The following is a 17,500-nucleotide window of genomic DNA, read 5'->3' on the forward strand; positions in this document are numbered from 1 at the left end:
CAGTTGAAAACTGGGGTGAATATAATCGACTTACACCCTGTCCGAAATTACTGGCCTTGTGCCAAAATTTGAAACCAGTTTAGGTACAAGGTCCGTAGTTTTTATATTTGAGGGTGTTTTTTGTTTTGCTTTGGTCGATTTAGTTTCAAATATTTACTGGTTTTATGTTAATACCGGTAATTTCATGAGGCTAATAGGATTTTCTAAATAAAGTAACTTATAACTAATGACGGTCTTTAATTTATGCAGAAGACCAGCAATTTTGAAGAAAGCGAGTTAGCTGATATCCTCAACTCAGTATTGACTGATGTTTTGTTTCATCACCGAAGGAGAAATGGAAGGCAAAGTTCATCTCGAGGGAAGGCGGCGGCGAGCTGGCAGAAACATTAGCGCGCCGGGCGAAATGCTTAGCGGTATTTCGTCTGAGTTACGTTCTGAGTTCAAATTCCGCCGAGGTCGACTTTGCCTTTCATCCTTTCGGGGTCGATAAATTAAGTACCAGTTACGCACTGGGGTCGATGTAATCGACTTAATACCTATGTCTGTCCTTGTTTGTCCCTCTGTATTTAGCCCCTTGTGGGTAATAAAGAAATAGGTATTTCGTCTGTCGTTACGTTCTGAGTTCAAATTCTGCCAAGGTCGACTTTGCCTTTCATCCTTTCAGGGTCGATAAATTAAGTACCAGTTGCGTACTGGGGTCGATCTAATCGACTGACCCCACTCCCCCAAAATTTCGGGCTTTGTTCCTGGAGTAGAAAAGAATCGTTAGCGCGCCGGGCAGAATGCTTAGCGGTATTTCGTCTGTCTTTACCTTCTTAGTTCAAATTCCGCAGAGGTGGACTTTGCCTTTCACCGCCCCCACAAAAAAATTCGGGTTTTGTGCCTAGAGCAGAAAAGAAAGTCGACCTCGAGGGAATTTGAACTTAATGTAAAGAGCCAGAGCAATGCTGCAAGGCGGTTTTCTTCCACCGTTCTGATGATTCTGTTGGCTCGCCGCCTTCGAAGTAATAATTCCTGAAGATTTATTATATCGGAACAATTTAATTATAATTCAAACCTAAATACAAATCATAATCCCTACTTTGTACCGTTTTCACATATTCTATATTTTTTTTATTTTAGGCCCAGTGGTTAGTCTTGTCGTCAGTCGCTTCCATTGTCGACCAACAATATTCTTTGGCGGGTTATTGGTATTTATTGGATCACTAAGTAGTGCTTTCATAAAAAATATCTACATTCTATATATCACATTCGGGGTAGTGGCAGGTAAGTTGGTCTCCGTTTTTATATATTTTATGCATTTAGCTCATCTTTATATATAAAAGTCAAGTTGTGTGTCTGTCTCCTACGATTTAGATTCCTAACTACTCCCACATTTTGCGGTGCAGTTTAACCAAAACCGGGTATCTTATAGTCGTGATTCATATCGAGCCCTTTCTGGGTATTAGCGCGCGTCTACGATAAGTCTACGATTTTTAAAAAAAATTTACCATCATTTTCTTTTCCATTTTTAATGCATTTTTTTGCTATTTTTTGGCTATAACTCTCTAAAAATGCTTATATAGTTATTTCCCTTACAAACCCGAGCAACGGCGGGCGATACTGCTAGTTTGACATATAAAGCGAGGCACCCCAATCACAGGATCTTCTCAACAGGGACGGAAAATACTTTACCTTTCATTACTATTGGCAAAAATGAGTTAAGGAATGGCTTACTATGGAATAAAAAGAATAATGCACGGAAAGTATCCGATAATTATAATTTGAAAGAGGATGAACGCTGTTGATATGTTTTATCAGACGGTAGATGCTGTCACTTTAGCAGCCAACATGTTTTCAACGGGAATTTTATAATTTATGTGTTGTTATTAGATCATTTGTGCGTTTTTGTTGTCCATTTTCTGGTTGTATAAGTGAATGTTGAAACAGATGACACAACAACAACAACAATAGCTACGTAGAAAAACTAGTTGGACGTAACACAGAGTCCCCTAAAATTCTTCTTGGGTCACCAAACAACTTGACGGCAGTTACAGTTTGATTGAGTGAAACCTATACATTACCAGCAAAGATTGTCACAATCTTTGTATAACCCTTAGAACTGCAATAATTAATGGAAAATATTATCAGTTAGTAAAATTATATCTTTTAATTATTTTTATTTTAGAAAAGAAAGTTGTTCACCAAAAAATAATGAAAAACAATTTGAGTAAAATTGTCTATATATATATATATATATAACGGGAAAGTTTACGAAAATAAACAAAAGACGAAGGCAGGTGGAGTACAAACAAACAAATGTATTAGTATAGCGCTCAGCAATAGAAATAGAAAAAGTCTTTTACGTTTCGAGCCTACGCTCTTCGACAGAAAGATACACAGAAAAAAACAAGGAGAGAAAAAAATGCGTGTAGGAGCTAACGATCTATCATGGCGTCCTGACTTCGGACAGAGGTCAGACGCGAGAGGGACAGTAGGGGAGATAACAGGGTCAAGTGACTTCCAATACGAAGGTGCCCCCAACACAAAAGTGCGTGTATGTATAAGAGAGTATGTATGTACGTGTGAAGGAGGTTGGTGGTCTGGACGTGTGTGTGTGTATGTATGTGTGGGTGTGGAGATGTGGGGATGGGTGTGTGGGTAGTGTGTTGTGATGTGATATGTGTATGTATGTGTAGGTATAAAGATGTGGGGATGGGTGTCTGGGCGGTGTGCTGTGGGTGGTGTGTTGTGATGTGATGTGTAATGTATGGTGTAGTGTAATGTGATGTTGTAGGGAGGTGGGGAGGCGAGACTAGGGAAAGCACAGGTGGTGTGTGGGTTCGGCTTGGGGTTGGGGTAGAGTGGGGGTTGTGGGTAGGTAGAGGGTGGGGTTAGAGGTGAAGTATGTGGGGAGGGGTATGGGATATGGGTGAGGTATGTGGGGGAGAGGTGTGGAATAGGGTTGAGGTGTGTAGGGGAGGGGTGGGAGAAGGGGTGGGAAGGATAGGGAAGGTGGAGTAGGGGTATATATATATTTATTTTATTTTAAATTAGTTCTACCTGTAGTGTAGGGGGTCGGCCTTGTCACAAACTGTGCTACGCTGAATTTTTTTCAGAACTACATTACGGGTGCGTTTTGTCTGTGAAGCGCTCATCCACCTGCACTTAAATTTTTACGGGAAGGCTGTTCCTTTGATTTAGTCTGTTGGAACACCCGTCATCGTAACCAACGACGTACCACAGCCATTTTGTTTTTATTTTGAAGAAGCATTCTGGGTGGTTTATATGGAATAATTCTAAGCGGATCAACCTTCCAAGGCAACCTGAAGACAACCTGAAGGGTATTGATGAGATTTTATGTAGTTATTTATAAACGCACGCAATGCCGGGAACTGTTGTAAGTTGTCAAATAATTATGTTTTTTTCTTATTTCTTTTAGGAATTGGCCATGGATTCTGCTATACTCTGAATGTTGTTGGACTCGGTTATTATTTCAAGAAACGACTCTATTTTGCAGCTGGTATTGCTACTTCGGGTGCTGGTATAGCCATGGTAGTCTTCCCGCCAGCAATTCAACACATCTTCAACTACTATCAATTTCAAGGAGGTTTAATGCTAATTTCCGCCGTATGCTTGCATTTCTCCGCCTTTGGACTTCTTATTGCCCCAAATCAATTGGAAATTAGATCGAAAAGACATTTCAAAAAACAACAATACTTAGCAGCAGAAAACATTCCACAAAGACCTTCCATTTTCCGGAATTTATCCTTTGATTTCTATATCATGAGCATCCTTTGGTGGAATCTTGCCTACACATTCATCGCCCAAGGTTTACCATATTATTCAAACTCTACAGGGCATACGAAATACGAAGCTGCATTTTTATTGTCCATTGCCGGAATCGGCAGCATTTTTGGACGCCTGTTGGGTGGCATTACTGCCAATGATTCTAATGTTGACAGCATTGTGATATATTTTGGTACATCAGGGGTTTTGGGATTTGGTACACTATTTTTCAAAACATTCGCACAAACATATTTGGGGCAAGCTGTGTTTTCAGTTTGTTGGGGTTTATATACGGGTGCTAATATATCCGTCCAAGGACCGATTGTTGTACGTTTGGTAGGAGTGGAACAGTTACCAGCTGGATACGGGTTACTCATGTTCTTCACAGGAATTGGCTCACTGATCGGACCACCTATTGGAGGTATTTTTTTCCTTTCTTACTTTCCTTTGAGCTCTACGATTCACAAGGCCGGCCACCCGGTCTTATAAGTTTTTGAGGCAAACTATCTTAGTAACAATATCTTTAACTTTGCCCTCCGCTCATAATTTCCCCGCTTATTATTTCTCTTAAGCTTTATTTCTATCATTACATTAAATGTACAAGTTTAATTAACTTTGTGACGATTGTAGATTGGCGCGTCGTAACGAATGGGTGAGACGAGATTCAATTAGGTACGATAACTTATACGCTTAAGTGATACTCGTTGCCAAAACAGGCGTATTATAATTCCTGCTTAACTATCCATCCATCTTCTCCGCCCACAATTCCTGGCTGGATGGTGGTGGTAGAATCTTCAGGCATCTCCTCCATAGGGCCCTGTTCTCAATCTCTCTCTCTCTCTCCTTGCTTTCTGTCTGTCTGTCTATCTCTCCCCTCTCTCACTCTCTATCCTCTCTCTCTCTTTCTCTTTCGCTCATACACCTATTCACAGCTTTTCTCTGAAAATTCGGCAACGTCCGGACCTAGGGAGAGATGGGATCATCGTCATCATCATCAACATCATAAACATCTACAACAACAACCACAACAACCTGTGAACAACACTGTCTCGAGTCCTACGACTCGTAGGACCGGCTACCCGGATTCCATGGCATATAAGTGGCCTAGATCACAACACCCCTTTTGGACAAGAGGCCAGTCCGACACAGGGTTGTTACCCATGTACAGATGAGTGGAATACGGCAATGTGAAACGAAACGACTCGCTCAAGAATGCAACGTGCCGCCTGGTTCCGGAATCGAAACTACGATTTTTCGATTGTGAGTGCAACACGTGGGCTGACCCTAATTTAAAATGTACAATACACACCTTCTATCACGATGGCGCCGCCACGAATTCCACAACAATTGAGAAGACAACACCTCCACTGTGTGAGACTTTATTTATTGACCCCAAAGAGGACGATAGTCAAAATCGACCTCAACAGGGTTTAAACGCAGTCAACAATACACACTCAGCCGGAACAAATAACGATGATATAATGATTTTACCAATTCACCGCCTTTAATGATATTCAGATAAAGAAACACTTCAAAACAGCAGACAATATTACTTCAAATCCTCGACATGTTTAATGAAAAGTTCAGCAACGTTGATGGAGATATGTTTCGGCCATTGTTATTTAAAGGAAAATAGACATCCATTGGCCTTTTCGTGAGAAATCTATCCGAAATATCAATGAGTCTTTCTATGACGAAGACAAAACAATTTAGATACATTGACTTAAGTGGAATTATCGGATCTCTACGATCATTGCTGCGTGAAATGTCAGGGTAATCGACTGCACGCTGCAGCACAGACAGACAGACGGACGGACGGACAGATAGAGGGACAGACAGACGGACGGACGGACGGACGGACGGGCAGGCAGACGGGCAGGCAGACGGACGGACGGACGGACAGATAGAGGGACAGACAGACGGACGGATGGAGGAACGGACGGACGGGCAGGCAAACGGACGGATGGACAGACAGACGGACGGACGGAGGGACGGGCAAACAGACAGATGGACGAGCAGACACAGACGGAAGGGAGGATGGACGGGCAGGCAGACGGACAGACGGACGGATGGACGGACAAACAGACGGACAGAAAGACGGACGACGGAGGATCGGATGGGCTGACGGACGGACTGACAGACAGACGAGCAGACAGACAGACTGCGAGGCTGTCGGATGAGCAGATAGATAGACAGACAGACAGGCAGGCCGGCAGGTGGGTGTCGGACAGACGGACAGACGCATGCAAGGGGGGGACAGACAGACAAAAAATAAATAGATAGATAGATAGATAGATAGACAGATAGATAGATGGAGTAATAAGTTTGAGAGTGGAATATACATTCATTTCTTTAACCAAGCGCCTTCCATTGGGTTCTTCATGAAGTAAACATTTCAGTACGGAAGAAAATGCAAGTATAAAAAAAAAAGTTAACTCATTAGACTGCCGAAACGTGATGGGTATCTTTGGGTGTATCCATTATAAATACGCGCGCAAGCTCGCGCATACACACACACACGCACACACGGATGTATACGCATGTATATATATATATGAATATATATATATATATATATATATATTACTATCTATATATATATATATTACTATTTATATATAATATATATATATATATATATATAGAGAGAGAGAGAGAGAGAGAGACAGACAGACAGACAGACAGACAGACAGACAGACAAACAGACAGACAGACAGACTGACAGACAGACAGAAGACAGACAGACAGACATAGATCTATGTACATACATGTATACATATATAATTTTGATAACTTTGATAGGTTTCGGCCAGTAAAAGCCCAGGCCATGTCTAACTTAATAGCACCACCTGGGGAAGGGTTTTAGTCATACATGAGGCACCATAGCCCACTCTAACAAAGAGCTATTATTGTTGGAGACATATCCGGGTGTAGGAGGTTGGTCTAGGATTTTTTGAAGAAATTTGTCCAGTGAACATTTGTATTTTATGAGAACCGTTTCCGTTTTGACGTATTTTGGTATTAAAGGGAGCTGGACCAGTTGAGGTAAAGTAATTGTGACGTAATGTTGCTATGTGGCCTGAGTTCGATTTTGTAGCGGGGGTATAGCATGGGGGCCAAGTTTTGAATGGATTTTAAAATTGATGCCAATATCATTTGTGCAATATTGATGGAATAATTTCCACATCACACAAATGATGGTGGCGTTGGAAAGAGTAGAGATTGAGTTTTCTTAGTCGACCCCAATAATCAATGCATCTCATGCCGTCTACCTTTCTTGTTATGGACCTCTGGAGTACTTCTACTTTCATAATGAGTTACTTCGTGTGGAGAGACCACCACAGTGGGCAGCAGTATTCAAGGCGAGGTCGGTCAAACAAAAGTAGAGTAGAGAAGGATGATAGTATGGGCATCTCTAGACCGGAAAGTCCTTAGAATCCAGGAGCACATCTTGCGGGTCACGTCAACCTTCGTGTTTACATGGGAACTCCAGCTTAAATTGTTATCAACAGTTACTCCAAGGTCTGTGGTGTTGTTGGAAGACACTAGGGAGTCACCCGAGGTAAGGGCACATATTACTTTCAGAGTAACCTCCTTCCCAAAGTGGATCAAATTAAACTTATCTTCATTTAGAAGCATATTGTTTTTTTCCCGCCCATTGGACAACAGTAAACAGATCCGACTGAAGGCATGTTCTGTCTCCCATACCGCTTATGGCTTTCTGGAGTTTGGAATCATCTGCAAAGATTTTCAATGTAGAATGTTTGATGACGTCCACCATGTCATTGATGTAGATAATGAAGAGGAGTGGGCCCAACACAGCACCTTGTAGGACACCACTTACTAACTTTGGCTGAGCTGGATCGTATTCCCTCGAGCACAACGTGTTGCGTTCTGTTCGTCAGGAAACACTTTATCCACTGCACCAGCTTTCCACGAACTCCAATGTTGGACAGTTTCTTCAGCTGGGTTTTGTCGTCCACTCGGTCAAATGCCTTGCTGCAATCAAGGTATATGACATCAGTGTTAGAAGCTTCTTCCAAAATATATATATATATACATATATATTATATGCATACATACATATATATATATATACCTACAAACACAAACACAAATACACATGCACATAAACCTATATAAAGAGGCGCAAAAGTGGCTGTGTGGTAAGAGACGTACTTCTCAACCACATGGTTTCGGGTTCAGTCCCACTGCGTGGCACCTTGGGCAAGTGTCTTCTACAATAGTCTTGGACCGACCAAGTCTTTCTGAGTGGATTTAGTAAAGGGAAGCCCGCTCTATATATTTGTGTATGTGTATCCATGTGAGAGAGAGATAGTGTGTGTGTGTATGTGTGTTTTCGTGTGTGTCTGTCACCCATCACTACATTATAACCAGTGTTGCTGTGCTTACATCCCCGTAACTTAACGGTTCGGCAAAAGAGATCGATAGAATAAGTCTCATGCTTAAAAATATAATAAGTACTGGCGTCGGTTTATCCGACTAAAACTTCTTCAAGCCGGTAGCCCAGCACGACCACAGTCTAATGGCTAAAACAAGTAACAAGAAAAAAAAACAGTAAGAACGAGATGACGGGCTTCCATACAGTTTCCATTCACTAAATTCACTCACAAGTCATCGGTTAGCCTCGCACGCAGTGGAACTGAGCCGGAAGCTTCGTAGTCGATAAAATATCTTGTTAACCAAACAGCCATGTTTATATATAATTCTTGTTAACGTAGCTGACAGCCGAAAGACCTCTGTGTCAGATGTAAAAAGAGATATGAGGATGAAATGGTAAAAAGAAGAAATTAAAGTGTTAGCAAATGGAAGAGAATGTATCTCTCTTTTATTACTAATATAGTATCAAAGTTTATCGTTTGGGATGTCTCACATTATTTTCAATAAAGGTCACGAGATGGACGTGATTAAAATATAACCAGTTAACCAGCGACGATATTTCGTAATTTAAAAGTTAACTCGTAGAAGTTAGATTGTGAAAAATCTATTCTTTTGCTCTAAACTAGTTTACATCTGAATCTGTTCCATCAGAACGTGATTACATATCGAAATGACGACTGTGATATTAAATAGGAAACAAAAACAAGACATAACTAACACGATTTATAATCATACACTGCGGTATTCATCAAGCAGACGATCGCTTCTAACTTTTCCCATCAACTTCTTGGCTGCTTTGACTTCGAGTGACGTCCATTGGGTCAAATACGTGTTTTAAATCTACAGCTAAACTTGGTAAATGGAAGAGATTGTTTGATTAATATCTTGACATCTAAATGGCGAGTCGATTCCATTGAACTTTTTCGCTATATCTGCCGACATATCATCGCTAAATGTACAAAGGTGTACAACATGGCTTCACTATACACTCAGTTATAAATGTTTCCTATCGATGAAATTGGTTTTGCGAAAGATTAATCATATATAAGGTTCAATTCACTGATTTTATAAATATTTGTATGCGCAGAGGAACGGGTGTGTGTGTGTGTGTGTCTGTGTCTGTGTGTCTGTGTACATGCGCACACACATGTACACAAACTTAATTATATAAACCTATGTATTTTATGTTAAGAGATAAAGGGAAACAGGCATATCTACACACACACATACATACAAACATACATACATATATATATATATATATATATATATATATATGATGTATATATGTATATACACATATATATACATATACATATATGTGCATTTACATATATATATATAATATATATATATATATATATACACATATATATACATATATGTACATATTCATATATATATATATATTATGTATGCATGTATGTATATGTATATGTATATACTTATATTGAAGAAAAGTACGCACAAACACAACCCAAACATACATAGGGACGCTGGTATATTCTATTTTCCTCACGTTCATACCATTTAGATTCACACACACACACACACACACACACACACACACACACATATATATATATATATATATATATATATACACATATGTATATATATATGTATATATGTAGATACGTACATCAGTATGTCGAAATGGATTTCTTGATATACTCGTGTGTGCAAGTAGACACATATTTATATACGTTGCTGTTAATGTAACAGCTTAGCGTAACTTTTAAGTATATAAGTTTATGAGAAGTAACTGTTATGCCTATATGAATATACCAAAGTTACTATTATTACAGAGGATGAAAGAAATATATATTGATATATTTTATACATACATATATATATATATCTATATATATATATATATATATATATATATATATATATATTATATATATATATATATATATTATATATATATATTTAATATATACGTATAAACACAACTCCACGGGCTAGTTTGTGGTGGTGAGGATTCAACAGTCCTCCTGAACGGAACTCTAGTCAGCCGTAGGGTTAACCATTTACAGTTGAGGGAAGTGGACTAATAGCAAAATGAAGTATTTTGCTCAAGAACACAACGCACCGCCAGCCTGGGATTTGAAACCAGGATCTTACGATCGTGTGTGCAACAAACTAACCACTAGTCAATACTCTTTTGCTACATTCTCCCCCTCTCTCTCTCTTTCTTTCTTTCTTTCTCTGTGTATGTATATATATATATATATATATATATATATATGTAGGTCCCGGGTTGATTCGGGGTTAACCACAGTAAATAAGGTACTCAATACATAGTAGAGTAAAATTAATTTATTATATAGAAGGAGCTTCTACAGGACTAGAACTGTTTCATTCAAGAGAAATCTTCAGGAAGCTTCCTGAAGATTTCTCTTGAATGAAACAGTTCTAGTCCTGTAGAAGCTCCTTCTATATAATAAATATATATATATATATATATATATATATATATATATAATCAAAATAAGCAACAAGAACAACTTCGGTACTTTGGTACGATCGTTTCACGCTACATCATTTTATTAAATGTTGTAAGTATTACAACAGTTTCAAAATGTTGAGCAATCATCAGCCATTAATAGAGGTTTTCCTTAATACATAATTTTCATATCTATTGATAACATTATAGAGAAGGTAGATATATAGACAAAGATACATTCTCTATAATGTTATCAATAGATATGAAAATTATGTATTAATGGAAAACCTCTATTAATGGCTGATGATTACTCAACATTTTAAAACTGTTGTAATACTTACAACATTTAATAAAATGATGTAGCGTGAAACGATCGTACCAAAGTACCGAAGTTGTTCTTGTTGCTTATTTTGATTATAATCACCCCATGGATTTATATGGATAACACCATACAAAATTCTGGTGCATCTAACTTAAGTACCATATTCCTTTGAATGTATATATATATATATATATATATATATATATATATATATATATATATATATATATATATGTATAATTATACGATGTATAGTCAAATGTACCTGAACTGTAACTATGGTAACGGAGCTAAAGTACGCAGAGTGAAGCTGCTTGGTACAGATTGACCTTGAGCTCTGTCGCGCATGCGCACTAAGTTATAACCTTCTCACTTCCATTATTTAATGTAGTTCTTGGAAGTAAAGTGTGTAGAGTGTGGTCGTCTCACCACACAGCAGGGCTGCCATCCTTGACCATGGCAGAGAATGTTGAGCATCAAATTTTGCCTAAAGTATGATTATACCTTCGCTTTTACCTGTTTCCAAAAATCAAATCCCACCTGAAAGGCACAAGATTCCAATATGTCTAAGATATCCAAGAGAACGCGACGAGTCAGCTGCTCATTATCTTAAAAAGGAGTTCCAGGTATGCTTCAGTGAATGAAAACTGCGCTGGATAAAGAGTGTGGCTTGAGAAAGGTGTTACTTCGAAGGAGACTAAATGCCGAACTGATAGGTGTTAAGTTTTATAGAACGAGTCCCTACATTTTTCGATCTGACCTTATCTATATGAAACTGTCAGGAACTCCCAACCCCCTTAGTTTTGCAATGTATGTGTACAAACAGCCGGAAGTTATATTTATACATAAATGCATCCATCTCCATCGTTCTACACTTGTTAATCTATAATCAACGTTTAAGCAACTCAGAAGACAAGTCTCACCCTCCACCCATGAAGGGGACGACAGTTTGTCACAGGTCGAACACATCCGCTCCATACCCATCAGTTGTCGCTGGTTCCAGCTTTTAGCTTAACATTTATCGTTTTGTCTTTGTTCAGTATTATTTAGGCGAGGCATTAATTTATGATCGACAGCAAGACTTAAATTCATATTAACCAAAGAAACATATGTTATTATCATTATTATTATTATTATTATTATTATTGCTCAGGTCACTGCATGGAATCGAACTCGGAATCTTGGGGCTAGTAGCCCGCGCTATTAACCACTATGCCATTTGCCCGTGGGCAATTATGGAGTAAATTTTAGGGCTTATAAATCTAATATTTTCCTATCCTTCCTTAATACCGGTTCCCATATGCTGTTCATATCTGCACTCGGTCTGCTTAGGAGGTTGTTGTGTCCTAGCATATGTGCTGCTTCTTAAATATAGAACTGTATTAAGCTGATACCGGTTCTACAGAAAAGGCAGCGTAAAGTTGCTTATGTATTGCATATTAATCACGTATTGGTCAACCCAAATCCAAAATAGATGAAACATGAGCCAGGATGCGCACAGTAGAATCGAACAGGAAATTACCACATTGTTATACAACGAACGTCTTTTACCACTGAGCAATCCCAGCGTCTTTTGTTATTAAGAATGTCTTCAGACCTTTATATCGTGTTCACTGATCTCTGTTGCTACAACAACGATAAGGTCACAGTGGATGAAGTGAAGGAGGAAGAGAGAGAGGGGGAGGAAGAGCGTGAGCGCAAACGATGAAGAATAGAATAATTAACACAAACTTTGTTTATTAATTGGCAAACGTGGCAATGCCAGAATAAAACAATATGTTTCAAACAACCTCTCCAATCAAATTTCTTGCCAAAATTCTACAAGAAAGACATTTCTATAGAATTACTTTGCTTTTTCTTTTGTTTTTTTTACCTACTTTCTCTATCAAGAATAGATTTTGGCGCACTCTCTCTCTCTCTCTCTCTCTCTCACTCACTCTCTCTCTCGCTTTCTCTCTCCCTATCTATCTACCTATCTCTTTCTCACTCTCCATTTCTCCTGTATCTCTCACAATCTATCTTACCACATCTCTCTTTCTCTCTCTCACTCTCTCTCACTCTTTCTCTCCCTCTCATCCTTTCCTCTTTTTCTTTTGTTTTCCTTTTCTTCCCCTCCAGTTTTGTTTCTCGGCATATTTTCCTTCCTTCCTTCTTTCCTTCCTCCCTTCCTTCCTTCCTCGTCTTTGAATTTGTAAGATTTATTGGTGTTTGTGTTCTAAGTTAGAACAATGTTGCCTTTCCTAGTCATGGTGGTGGTGGAGGTGTCAGTTGTAATGGTTGTTGAGGTGGTAGTAGTGGTGGCGGTGGTGGTGGTGGTGGTGGTGGTGGTAGTTTAGTCTTTCTCCTGGTCAACGCTGATCAAGAAGGTCTATAGTTTTTTTTGCCGTGACCCTTTCGCCTATTTTTTTTTCACTTTGAACAAGGAAACCAGGGTCCTGTATTCTCTAATAGCCCTTCTTTTTAAAACGGCAAATTATACTTCAAAGGATGTTTTGGTTGCTATTTCTAGCTGGGCGTATGAACCCGCAGAGACTTCGGTTAATGTCATATTATTGGGGGTGGTTGATGGGGGGCGGAAGTTGTTTTACTCTTATTTTCTGCTGCTTCTATTACTACTGGTGATGATGATCACCATCATCGTCGTCGTCATCATCATCATCGTGGTGGTTTCAAATTTTGGCACAAGGTCCATAATTTCGGGGAGTGGGTGAGTCGATTACTTCAACCTCCACTGTATAACTGGTACTTATTTTATCGACTCCAAAAGAATGAAAGGTCAAGTCCACCTCGGAGGAATTTGAACTCATCATGCAAAAGCGGACGAAGCATTTTGTCCGATTTGCTAACGATTCTGCCAGGTCGCTGCCTGAATGAGGTTTGTTTAAGGATGATGAACAAAATACCCATGTTTTTAGCGGTAACTTATCCAAACCCCAAATAATCCCTCTCAACACATGACTATGATGCTCCCCCACCCCCCTTACACAGGATCAGAGATGCACATATCGTCAGCTACTGATGGACATGCTCAACTGGTTAAGGTCAAACAACTGACAAGCAAATCTGTGGTATTGAGCAGAATATTTGCCCATCTTTTGTAGCCCATCTTTTATACCAACACAGAACAACGTAACACTTCCACTCAGTTAAGATCAGTAGCCATGAGAGCCACTGCCTGGTACTGCATCAGGGCATTTTATTATTATATGCACCACGATCATATCTGCCAAAGATTCTTCTTCCATTAACCTTACACATCACAAATCATTTTTATTGAATTTGTAAGATTTATTAGTGTTTGTGTTGTAATTATCAGTCTGGTTAGAACCAGGATCGATCGCATCCACAAATCTCTTCTTAAAATTGCTGACCATAATGCCTAAATCAGAAAGCATTAAGGTCCACTTAACTTCAAATCCCGCCGAGGTCGACTTTTCCTTTCATCCTTTGAGGAGTCGATAAAATAAAGTCCCAGTTAATTTCTGGGGCAGGTGGTATCGACAAAACCCCCTCCTTTCAAAATTGCCACTCTTCTGTCTAAACAGGTTTCAACTTTCGGCACATGGTCAGCAGTTTCAGGAAACGTGGTAAGTCAACTACACCGACCCCAGTGCTTATTTTAACCCCGAAAGTATGAAAGGCAAAGTCCACATCAGCGGAATTTGAACTCAGATCATATAAAGGCAGTCGAAGTGACTCTAAACATTTTGCACGGCGAACTAACGATTCTACCTGTTCGCAGTCTTTCAAGTCAATTTTATCTTTTATCCTTCCATGCTCCATAAAGGACGGCGTCAGTTAATTACTGGGGTCAATGCTATCGACAAAATCCCTCGCTTCAAAACTGATGAACTTATGGTTATGTTAGAAACAGTTATAGCAAATTTAATGGATTGTCGGAAATCATTAAAACATGAGCAGAACAGAGCGATGTTTTGTTTAGTTTTCTTATGTTCTGAATTCAAATTTTACTGAAGCGAGTTTCGGTTTTCTTCCATCAAAGGTCGACAAAGACCTCTGAAGTAAAGGGTTCAATATGACTGACTCTTCTTTCCATTTCCATCCACAAATCTTTAATCTTGTTCTTTATAACAAATCATTATTAAGATATGAAGGCGATGATCTGGCAAAATCGTTGGCATGCCGGACAAAATGTTGAGCGACATTTCTTCCATCTTTACATTCTGAGATCAAATTCCGCCGAGGTCATCTTTACCTTTCCTCCTTTAGGGGTCGAGAAAAATAAGTCCCAATAAAGCACTCGACCCTCCCCTCCAAATTGCTAGCTGTGTGCCAAATTTTGAAAGAATTATTAAGGGATGTGTTTATTATGGTTTTCGTTACTTCATAAACACATTATTCACCAAAGTACAAAAGCTCCGCTGTTTACTATTATTTCATTCCAGGTTTGCTGATGACGTCGACAGGGAATGCGGAGATTAGTTTCGTGGCAGCAGGTATGCATATTATCTTACTTAAATAAACTGTCTTGATAAATCATCTCTCAAAAACGTATCCCTTACTGCATTTCTGAGAATTTATTAATTTCCCCGCTTTCCATGCGAATTAATTGATAATATTTACTTATCAATGCTATTTTATTCCAGAAGAAATTCGCACCATCTTACGCAAACATCTTCGAAAACGGTGGATTAGTAAAGTCGTAGCCCCTCAGAAAAAATTCCTAGCAGCGTTTTAGCCACTAAGTTTCGACGATATCGACTTAACCTTTCCTCAGGTTAAGATTGGGATCATAAAATAAAGTATCAAGCAAGGATTGAGCTTGATTCATCATACTTTCACTTTCAGATTTCAAACACCTCCACTTGAGATCCCTACAAAATTGCTGGCCATAAAACCTGCGTCCTGTTCAAAGGTATTTTGTGATTTCGGGTACTTACACGCATTGGAAATCAGGTACCCGGTCTTATTAGGCCTAAGGCCCCAAAAACATTTCTTAAATTTATGTGCCATATAGGAGTAGGCGTAGTTGTGTGGTAAGAAGTTTGCTTCTCAATTACATAGTTCTAGGTTCAGTCCGACAGTGTGGCACCTTGTGAGTGGATTTGGCAGACCGCTTGATAACGAGTGTTGGTGTGTTTGCGTCCCCGTAACTGAGCGGTTCGGCCAAAGAGCTGATCGAATAAATACCAGGCTGAAATAAATAAGCACTGAGGTCGATTCGTTCGACTAAGATTCTTTTAGGCGTTGCCCCAGCATGGCCGCAGTCTAATGACTTAAAACAAGTAAAAGATAAACAATATATATATATATATATATACATATATATACATGTCGTACTGGGGAGAGTTCAACGTCTGTAAAATGTTGATAAACTTTTTATTCGCTTATGGCTGCAAAATGAGTTTGATCTGGATTAAAGACTTACAAATACACTTATTTCTTCTGAGAATGACTTCAAACCACAACCGATTGGTTGAAGAATGAGGAACTGCGTATACCCAGGTTGATTTTTAATATACTACATGAAGGCGTAGACCAAAGAGCAGAGGTTTTCTAACTTTTTATTCTTGGTGTTTAGGGTGCGCCACTTGACTATTAGTACTTATGCCATCACGTCCTGGGTGTGTCACCACTGTCTCAAAACGATTGAGGTGCTCTTTATTTTGACTAACCAGTAAAACAGACAAATGCAGCGTAACTCACAACCGCAATAAAAGTCAATTAACGTAGACTTTAAAACCTTTTGTAGATGCAACATGAGAACATTTTATATAAATATATGGCGTTTGTTTTATCGACCAGTATTCATGATTTTCCTTCTTCGTATCGATCCACCTTGTGTAAATGAAGGGTGGACCACAAAGTCCATTAATTAGCAGAGCTATGTGTGGTTGTTCTATCATTGTTTCAAAGTTAACAAAACCCTACGTAGTCGTTCCCCGGTCACATACTATGACCGTTAGTGTTAACGCCCCCATCAGTCCATAAAGAACAAATAGGAATTAGAAAAATTCGTTCGGGGGTGTCAGATTAGCACTGGTACTTAACGAATATTCTATTTATTGACCCTCGAGAGATAAAAGGTGACCGGGGATTTGAACTCAGAAAGGTAAAGGAACTGAACTACATTTCATAAAGTGTTTTGTACGGCCCTCCTCCATACTGTTAACTCCTTTCAAGGTTACTTTATTTCAGTCTATCTCTGTACAGCACTTTTTAAAAAACGATGAGAAAAGAAAGATTAATGAATTATTTTAGGTTATAAATATTTGATTAATTTATGAAGCTGGCCTGTAATTTTTTGAAGCAAAACTTTTGTGCATATATAATAAATGTAATGATCGACTTTAGAAAGTTGGAAGTAGATGTGTGCGTGTATGTATATTTCTGTGTGTGTGTGTGTGTGTGTGTGTGTGTGTGTGTGTGTGTGTGTGCGTGTGTGTGTGTGTGGTGTGTGCATGTGTGTGTGCGTGTGTGTGTGTGCGTGTGTGTGTGTTAGAAAAAACCTTAGAGCATGCAAATTAGCCTCTTCAATACCCTGAAGCGACTAGAATCGATGTATATATTGAACGGATTGGCTTCTTGTTTCTTTG

At 39.0% G+C, this 17,500-nt stretch overlaps 1 protein-coding gene across 3 annotated transcripts in view; it reads left to right on the plus strand.

The window, feature by feature from the left end:
- LOC115216767 (monocarboxylate transporter 9-like) overlaps positions 1-17,500 on the plus strand; it is a 54,537-nt gene that overhangs the window by 36,255 nt on the left and 782 nt on the right. For all 3 annotated transcript variants that reach the window (XM_036506925.1, XM_029786336.2, XM_036506927.1), the window contains exons 3-5: positions 1,123-1,266; positions 3,422-4,189; positions 15,350-15,400. In XM_036506925.1, the coding sequence (XP_036362818.1) occupies positions 1,123-1,266; positions 3,422-4,189; positions 15,350-15,400 (963 nt within the window). The remainder of the gene's footprint in view (positions 1-1,122; positions 1,267-3,421; positions 4,190-15,349; positions 15,401-17,500) is intronic.

The sequence above is a fragment of the Octopus sinensis genome, linkage group LG10 (assembly GCF_006345805.1).
Source record: "Octopus sinensis linkage group LG10, ASM634580v1, whole genome shotgun sequence".
Lineage (NCBI taxonomy): Eukaryota > Metazoa > Mollusca > Cephalopoda > Octopoda > Octopodidae > Octopus > Octopus sinensis.